Source organism: Falco biarmicus, chromosome 12, assembly GCF_023638135.1.
Source record: "Falco biarmicus isolate bFalBia1 chromosome 12, bFalBia1.pri, whole genome shotgun sequence".
Lineage (NCBI taxonomy): Eukaryota > Metazoa > Chordata > Aves > Falconiformes > Falconidae > Falco > Falco biarmicus.
Genome location: NC_079299.1, coordinates 24,660,019 through 24,669,477, shown reverse-complemented (window position 1 = coordinate 24,669,477; position 9,459 = coordinate 24,660,019). Strand labels below are relative to the sequence as shown.

The 9,459-nt window shown below is 41.4% G+C and overlaps 1 protein-coding gene across 1 annotated transcript; it reads left to right on the top strand.

The window, feature by feature from the left end:
* Positions 1–580: 580 nt before the first annotated feature.
* On the top strand, positions 581–9,215 carry LOC130157847 (prokineticin receptor 2). Its single transcript, XM_056357832.1, has 3 exons — positions 581–740; positions 2,267–2,925; positions 6,890–9,215. Exons 2-3 carry the CDS (start codon positions 2,429–2,431, stop codon positions 7,584–7,586), a joined length of 1,194 nt encoding a protein of 397 aa, XP_056213807.1. The 5' UTR covers positions 581–740; positions 2,267–2,428; the 3' UTR covers positions 7,587–9,215.
* Positions 9,216–9,459: the final 244 nt, after the last annotated feature.

Below are 9,459 nucleotides of genomic sequence, written 5' to 3'. Positions count from 1 at the left end.
TTCAGAGCAATAAGGAAGCCGCATTAGCAAAGGACACAAAGTCCTTAAGGATTCACTACCGCTTTTCCGCTCTGAGTAATTCCCTGAGAGGGCAAGGAAGGCTGTCATGGGTCCTCTGATTTATGGCTATTCAACGTTTGACCCTCTTTCTGCAGGAGCTGCCACAGCTGCAGTCCTAAACACAATAGCCGGGGAGAGATCTATGGAGAAAGGTTCCTGGGAAAGTAGTTCAACCTCCTTCCTCCCCCTTCTCTCCTCTGGGAGGTTTGTGTTTTGCTTCTGTGTCACATCAGGTGTAGGTAGCTGCTGCCCAGCACAGACAAAACTCAAAGAACAAGTGCAGACTTGGGTTTTTATACCTTCCATGCTCAGACTTGGTAACAAAGCCGCTCCGCCAGTTTGATGCATTCAGGGGGTTTAAAGCAGAAAAAAAGAGAAAAAGGCTGTGCTCTATTGTCTCCGTATTGCACTGCCTCTTTAAAATCAGAAATGCATGGACAGCTTCAAGGTGCCTCCCACTAAGAAAAGGCTTTAGATGCATGCACAGAGACAGCAGAGCCATCCTCCCCTGAGCAGCAGGGCAAACCTGCTTGGGAGAGAAATGATCATTCAGCAAAGCCCTCTGGCTGCTTTCAGTGAGCCTTTCTCTGCTCTGGTCACAGCAGCACATTTGCAGGGGAGAAACTTGGTGGCTATCCCCAGGGTGCCTGAGACCTCCAAGAAGATGAGAGCAACTGCAGGTACAGTTAGCTGATAGTGTTGTGTCAATTTGTAGATGGTTGTGTTGTCTGTATTTATTTTAAAGCTCTCTCTTGGTATTTTGCAGGGAAACCTGTCTGAAACAGATGCTGCACCTTGCTTTGACCAACATATAGATTTTGCATCCAAGTATTTATTTAGTACTTCTCTTAAATGAATGTTCACATTTCCAGGCAGCTGTGGGGATGCCTTGTAAGGCAGTCAATTGTTTGAACTGTTACTGAGTTTCAGGCTTTGGCTTTCTATTATTCTGTTGTTCTGCAACTCTCAGTTTGAAAAGCAATGTGGAGACAGAAGTTGTACAAGAGAGTTTCTCTCAGAAATGTATTAAGTGTTGGTACATCAGGGGCTGAGGGTGGCTCCAGGGAAAGAAGGATGCAATAGCTCCACTATGCAGATTGTCCTTTGTAGCCATGATGGGCGTTGTTCAATAGCATTTGACACCCGGAAGACCCACTGTCTCAAAGCAGAAAAAGTCATAACGCCCCGTAATTCCCTTCTGGGATGGGGTGGGACTGTCCCGACAGCTGGGATTCTGGTGTGAGGATTCCCAAATGTGGCATGGGAAGATCCAAGAAGTTAGCCCTCCCAGCATTTTGATACAAAGTAGAGGCAAAATTAGGGAGTAGATTAGATCTTTTTCTTTCCTCAGTGTGGAAAATAAATCAATTTTTAACATTTGGTACAACCGGCAGTACAAAGAGGGGAACCTGCTTCTCCTCATTCTCAAAAATGCATGGCGCTTTGCCTTGCCTAAGGAAGATTTTCCCTTTCACCTCAAGAGCTTGTTTGTTGAAGCATTCTCCTTGTGAATGGCAGATCTGCCTTCACCGCAAAGCCCTACAAGCTGGGTCACGGGGCAAAATCTTGCCTATGCAAATTGTCAGAGCTCCACTGGTTTAAGAGAAACAATAATAGATGAAGCTGGCTGAAGATTTCATCCCCCTACTCAGTTAATGGCTGCCAAAAGGAAAGTGCTGGCTTCACTGTTTTCTTGGGTCTTGGCAACTCTTGCTTAATTAAGAAATGTACTTAGAAGCCAGGACATCAGTTGTCTTTTCATTCTCACCTATCACATCGCTCTGACCGAGACACCTAGAATAAAGCAAAAACTTTGTCCAAAAGGCACATCAGGTACTTTTCAGCAAATTGAGGTGTCATCTCATTTTAGTTTTTTTACCTTGCATAAGCATGACAGCCTGTGGGCCTGAAGGCTGGCAAAGGTTTAAACTGGATTTTACACCCCTCCTAGACTGTCACTTCGCTGTGTGCTGAAAACAAAATTTCATCACTGGTAAATAAAACTGCTGGGTGTAACAACCAGTGTATTATGCAACTCAAGGGATTTTATGATAACAGAAGCATCCTTTCACAGTGCATTTCTTCCCACTGTGCACAGCCAGCTATAGAGCTGTGGGGCAGTAAGGTGGCTATTGCTTTCCCTCAAGCACATTATTTTTTCTGTTATTTCCTCTCCAGAAATATTCTCCTCTTTTTGTTCCCACAGAAGGAGATAAATGAGGCTGTTGCTCTATAATATTATGGGGACAAAGACAAGGTGACTCACCGCTCAGAAGGAAGCTTTAGATGAGGTCTCTCGCCTGCCACGCCTTGTAATTCTAACACGAAACCAAGGGCCAGCCAAGCCACGTGTCAAAACAAGACAGACATGACCATGGAGCAAGCTGAACATAAAACAAATGCTACTGTCAACCTCAACTTCGCAGCAATTTACAATCTCCACGATGGGGATTTAACTTTCTTGCGAAACTTCTCTTTCCCTTTCAATTTCAGTTACAGCGATTATGACCTGCCACTGGACAGTGAAGATGACGTGACCAAAACCCGCACCTTCTTTGCAGCCAAGATTGTGATTGGGGTGGCTCTGGTTGGCATCATGTTGGTTTGTGGCATCGGCAATTTCATCTTCATTGCTGCTCTCACCCGCTACAAGAAGCTGCGAAACCTCACCAACCTGCTGATTGCCAACCTGGCCATCTCAGACTTCATCGTGGCCATTGTGTGCTGCCCCTTTGAGATGGACTACTATGTGGTGCGGCAGCTGTCCTGGGAGCACGGCCACGTCCTCTGTGCCTCAGTCAACTACCTTCGGACCGTCTCCCTCTATGTTTCTACCAATGCTCTCCTGGCTATAGCTGTTGACAGGTAAGTAGGGTGCTATGACTACGCAAGTAGATGGCCAGAGCTTCTGAGGCTGGCTGTCCAGATCTCTAGGTTTTGAACATACTCAGCTGTTCTGCAGGATTTGCTGATGTCCAGGTAGGTACTACGCAGACCTGGGTATCTTGTTTCATAAAAAATTTAATCACGTGAGGTCACGACTTTACCCCAGAGAAAACTCAGTGGAAATGTCTTGATTGGATTTTTCAGGTGGAAAGTATGTTGATTTATTAGAACAATTTTTTTTCTCATAAAAAAAAAGTGTAGGAGAGGATTTATGAAATAAGGGAAAGAGGCGAAAGAGAGAGACAAATCAGAAACACCCAGACATGAGGGTGTTCATCAGCACTATATAACTGTGATCCAAACCATACATCTCTAAGGAACTTTCACTACTAGCCTACACAGCTTTTCTGAATCTAACCTTTTCTATAAACAGTGAAATACCCTTCAGCAACAGAAATAGTTGATTAATGATATAGAATTTGACAGGTGAGTTTCCAACAAGGAGGATATTTATTTCTGCCTCTAAGGTATTTTCCTCAGTTTTTATTTTGGTGTGAGAGTAAAAGATAAGACTTCTGCAAAGGAGAGTTCTTACTCTCTGTCATGCTGTACTGAGAAAACCCAACAATTATTAAATTAACCATTTGAGAGTACCGACATCGTAGCTGGATGCTCCAGTCCAGAAGTGGATGCTCAGCGAGCATGGCCAGCACTCTTCATTAAGATGCTCTCTTATACTTTCCTCTCTCTTTATATGCCTCTCTGAGGATGGCACAGCTGCAAGCCAGGAAAAAGCCACAGGTCATTTATGGCACCCATATTTATGACACTGTCCAGAAAATGATAAAATGCTACACCAACCCAGTTTAGCTGAGATTTTCCTACAGCCTTCATAATGGGGTAAGCAGAACATAATGATACCCACCTGTTATTCTACCTGCTTTATACTGCAGTCCTGAGATATTTCTATGGCTGCCTCTCACCCCAGGAATTTTAACAATATAGTTTAATTATATGCTTTCTTAAGACTCCTGGTCTCTTAGCCTTGTGCACCACAGACTCTGACGGACCTAGGCACTGAGGATCAGCTTCATGCTGACATAAGTCTGACACAACTAACTCACAAAAAGCCAGAGACCTGCAGAGTAAACTATAGAAAGACCATCACAAGAAATTGTCCTTTGTGTACAAACACCCCCTGCATATACACACTGTATGATTCCCACTCCCTCTTCCCCTTTTTTCCCAGTTTCTTCATGTGCCATTTTACGCTCCAGTCTAATGTTGCGTAGTTTTTGGTACCTGATCCAAAAGGCAGCTCAGGAGCAGTCAACCCTGCTGATGGTTGTATAGGTAACAGCTCCATGCACAGCTGCTTCAGCTGTGATTGATGTCAACAGAAGTCTGTGGAAAGACTCTGGGGAAGTTCAGAGATGGTGCCTGGTGTAGGGAAAGGACAAACACCTCCTATGAAACAACTCCTTAACAAGTATCTAACAAATAACCTTTAAGCAGCAACTGAAGATTCAGGGTTAAGCATATAACACCATCATGTATGCATTACCATTTTCTATTACTTTTTCAACTTCTAAAAAACTTTCTTGGAAAGCTCTGCTAGTACGTCCCAGGTTGATGAAGTAACATGGGTCAGTGAGCTCTTATGCCTGCTAAGAAATCAGAAGATTCCTAGCATATTTCCTCAGGCGTTTTTAAAAACAATCCTGGAAACAATTAACCACTGAAGTTTGTTGTAAGAACACAGTGTTTTGGGTTCACTGAGTTTTGGTTGTTGGTTTGTGGGGGTTTTTTGTGAGCTTTTGATTTAGTACACAGAGAAAAATCTCATTCATTTAACAATCAACAATTCCATGTTGGTTATGTCATGTAGGTTGTTGACTTCTGTCTCTAAAAAAGAATAGGCTCCTAGCAACAGCTTCCCATGTTTAGTTCATTTAAAAGGGCTCACTTGTGTAGTAGGGTTCTCTTCCATCTTCCTTGATGTCCATTCACATGAAATTAGGGATTTCACACATTTAAGGCCACATCTACAGTAGAAAATAATGCAATGTGAAAGGAGAGGATCTGAAGAGCAAAAGTTCATGCTAAGGGCCCAATATTCATGCTGCAAATATTCCAGGGGCTTTAGCTTTAGTTGGGTCCCCTGGACTGAACGCCCACGAGCACTTGGTGTGTTCTATGTACACTTTTGGAGCGTACCTTCCAGGGCAGCTTCATCTGAACTCTGTTCGTGAGCTCCAGGACCACTCCGCAGTCACAGCCCAAGTGTGGTAAGCAATGACAATCAGGAAATCCAGCACAAAAACTCCCTCCTGACTCTCTTGTAGAGATTTACACCATGCAGCCAAATGTTTTGCTGAGCAGACAGGCATACTTACGAATGCATACACATACATTATCCCACAACCTTGTTTCCATAGGACCCAATCTAAAAATATTCATTTATCAGCTCCACAATGAGGCTGATATAATTCTGCTGTCCCTTGACATCCAGCCTGCACTGTTAAGAGCGATGAACAATTCATCTGCTTCCAAGATCTGGCTGATGAAATGTGCCGCTGATTTTCCATTTTATTTTAGAATTAATATATCCTGTGGATGCTATCTATGTATAGAATATATACAGATAGAAAAGCCTTTAAATGAATGAGAAATTCCATTTTTTTGTAACAATCCTTTGTGTCAAATATAATTGTACTGGCAACTCTGGAGAGTCTTTGATAAAAATCTCCTTTTAAGAGAAATATCATAATCTTTCTGGGACAGTGTACTCTAACGTAAGCTCTTCTTACATCTATAGCTTCTTAAAAAATCAACACCCCCAAATTCCAACCAAAAAAATACCCCAGAGTGAATGCCATTGTCCTAGCTCCTTTTTAACTGATTTGAGGGCAATTGATGAACCTTGCAAGTAATGTACTTCCATTTCTCCACACTTCTTTGTGAAACACTGCAGTACACCTTGCAGCTTTACAGTCATAAGGAGTGCAACACCTAACTCAGGTTTTATGGTTTGGCACGTTACTTAACACAGCATATTTAAGATTAATTAGCAATAGTCACCTCCAGCAGAAGACACAAAAATTTGCATGGACAGAAAATGGATACACAGCCCTTTGTTGGTGGCTTGAAAACATGCTCACCTGTAACCATTCATTAGCATCAGCTTCAACTTTTTGTATCCCATGGAAAAAATATGAAAATAATAAAAACATTGTTACATATATTTGACCTTCTTGGTAAAAATATGTGTATTTAAATAGTTCTATGCCCAGGGAAACCTTTTTCCTGCTTCTGCATGTTTGCCTTTTTACCCGCACCTGACTAGGCATATATTATTGCATGTTTCAAACTCCTGCTTGAACATGCACTATCCAGCAAAGAGTCCCCATGTACTATATCATGGTATGTCCTGAGTATGACATCACCTGTGTATTGTGCTAGGTCCTGCAAACATATTTGTCAGTAATAGGAATATTCCCTCTCTTTCTCCTCTTCCTATCTTTTCCATAACTCCCAGATATGTAATCCGTGTTAAAAAGGAAAGTTTGTGATAAAAAATTGCAGCTCTTTCTAATCTTGTGAACAGGTAGGAGTTTTAAGACTCAAGTCTTAAAACCATCCTCAGACACCCTAACATACACTGAGATTTTCAGATTGTCAGGTACCCACTGTCCTAACAAACCACTCAGCCACTGGCTCCAGAGTTTCTAGAACCAGGAACTGATTCTTAGACATAAGAACTTTGCTTTAGGCTGCCACATCTGAAAATTTTCTTAACTCTCCTCACAGGCAAATTTGTCAGGCTTTCTCCTTAAGAATGACAGCAGTTTCCTTCTGCCTAATTCTGTCCACTTCTGTTTTGAAGTGCGTTCTGACTAAGAGTGTTTTCAGACTTCATTTTAAATGAATTTATCTGTTCCAGGTACCTGGCCATTGTTCATCCACTGAAACCACGAATGAATTATCAAACAGCAACCTTCCTAATCGCCTTGGTCTGGATCATCTCCATACTTGTAGCTATCCCATCTGCCTACTTTACTACTGAAACAGTGTTATTCATAGTGAAGAACCAGGAAAAAATTTTCTGTGGTCAAATTTGGCCAGTTGACCAGCAGATGTACTACAGATCGTATTTTCTCTTCATCTTTGGCATCGAATTTGTTGCCCCTGTTGTTACGATGGCCTTGTGTTATGCCAGGATCTCTCGGGAACTTTGGTTTAAAACTGTACCAGGATTTCAAACGGAACAGATCAGGAAGAGGCTTCGATGCAGAAGAAAAACTGTTATGGTACTGATGTGCATCCTGACTGCCTATGTTCTCTGCTGGTCACCTTTCTATGGGTTCACAATTGTCCGTGACTTTTTCCCCACCATCTTTGTGAAAGAGAAGCATTATCTTACTGCTTTTTACATAGTTGAATGTATTGCTATGAGCAACAGCATGATAAACACCATGTGTTTTGTAACTGTAAAAAACAACACCATGAAGTATTTCAAGAAGATCATGTTGCTCAGATGGAGATCAACATATAACGGAAGCAAATCTAGCACAGATTTAGACCTGAGAACAAGTGCAATGCCAGTCACAGAGGAGGTAGACTGCATAAAACTGAAATAAATTTTCTGAAGTTCTAATCTCACATATTTTGGAAAGGGGGTAAAGAGGAAATAATGCCTCCTCATAAGCTTCTCCCTTGTCTATAGGAATATCCACCACTGGGCAGAGTCCTTGAAAAGCAGCCTACTACATGTTTCCACCAAAACTCTTTTCACTGGACTGCTGTATAATCCCATAACTCAGACCGATGCTGTGCTTCAGGTCACAATATGTAAATATGGGATGTAGACCCTCATTTTGGAGTTGTTTAAAATTTAAGATGAACAAAAAAGTCTGTGAATGCATTAAAATATATTACAGTGATGGAAGAATTGATTGCTGATCCTAAAAATGATGATGCTTTGTTTCTTCTTAAAAGGAATTTCTTTGATATTATCATTTGTACCTTTAAGCTATTCCGTGTCCTTTTCCTTCTGCTCACAAGATGCAGGATGGCAAAAATGCCCATTTTCCTTCGTGTCACACTTCATCCTCTCAGTTTACTCCTCATGATGAAGCTCCTTGAAGTCTACAGACTACCAGCTTTCTATTGTACAATGTGCAGCATGCTCTTTTGAAAGAAAGACACATTCTCTACAAAGCTAAATACTGCTTCACAATCTAGTGAAAACCTCAAGTCTCTTCCTGTGACACCTTGTTTAAGAGTATTTTATAAACATTCCACTCTGTAGTTTTATGTAGAATGGTACTCTGTTTATTGTATTTGGAAATGTCACAGCTACATATTGAAGGGAGCTGGTCCCTTCTCTTATCTCCAGGCACCCTGTGGCCATATTCTGCTGCTTTGAGTCACGGAGCTCTTCACAGAATCAATCACTAAATCATAGAGGTGGGCAACATTTCCAGATTATCTAGTTCACCCCTCTGATCAAGCAGGGTCAACTAGAACATGTTGCCCAGGATAGTGTCTAGCTGGGCTTTGACTGACTCCAGGGATGGAGACTGCACAGGCTCACTGGACCACCTGTTCCAGTGTTCAACAGCGCTCACAGTAAAAAAAGTGTTTTCTTATGTTCAGACAGAATTCCATGTGTTTCAACCTGTTTTTCAGTGGGACCCAAGTAAAATTATAGCATGTTAGTGGGAAAAAATCCACTCTGCTGAACCAGGCCTAGACATCTTACCAAGTCTGTATACACCTTCAAAATAAAATACAAATAGGGCCAAATTAGCATAAGGATCTTGAGACAATCTGTCTTTCTGCAAGCAGTGGAGAGACAGACTCATGGCTGCAGCGAGCCAGTCACTGTTTGAGTTGAGTAGGTCGTTATCTGGTCAAATGTGAGGCAACAACTCAAGATGAATTCTGCATTGCCTCCAACAGTGCTGTTTTTACTGTTCTGATTTTGTGCAACTCCAGGACAGGTGTTTTCGTAACTGATACGCATGATAAAGCAGGTGATGTAGCAGTAATACCTACTCATTTAAACTACACATAAGATAACATGAACTTTTGTGTATTCTTTTGTGTATTGAAATAAAGTCTTTTCTATTGTGATGACAAATGCTTCTTTCTGTTTTAAAGTATGTAGTACCACCCAGGTTTGGAGTAAACAGCTTTTGTAAATAATGTCTATTTGTGAATTTAAAGTGAGCAGCAAATCCTGCTAATAAAACAGTAAATATGGAGTCAGTACCAGCATTGTGAATTATTTTTTATATTCTTCCCTTAACCATAATTTTCCTACACAAGTGACTAATGTGAATTATCCCATTTCTGCTACAGAAAAACTACCAAGCTGACCAATTAAATTTAATGGCAAAAGGATATTCAAATCCATTAAAGTGCTTAAATGCTCTCATCATTAGCTGCTCTTAAAAAATACACATTGGAGAGGATCTCATAATTTGCTCTGTTAGGCAAAACAATTAC

Bases quoted from the DNA above. Each gene is read 5' to 3' on its own strand.
- LOC130157847 (XM_056357832.1), top strand. From the start codon at position 2,429: ATGACCATGGAGCAAGCTGAACATAAAACAAATGCTACTGTCAACCTC. The intron at 2,926-6,889 runs GTAAGTAGGGTG...TATCTGTTCCAG, and splicing joins CTGGCTATAGCTGTTGACAG to GTACCTGGCCATTGTTCATC.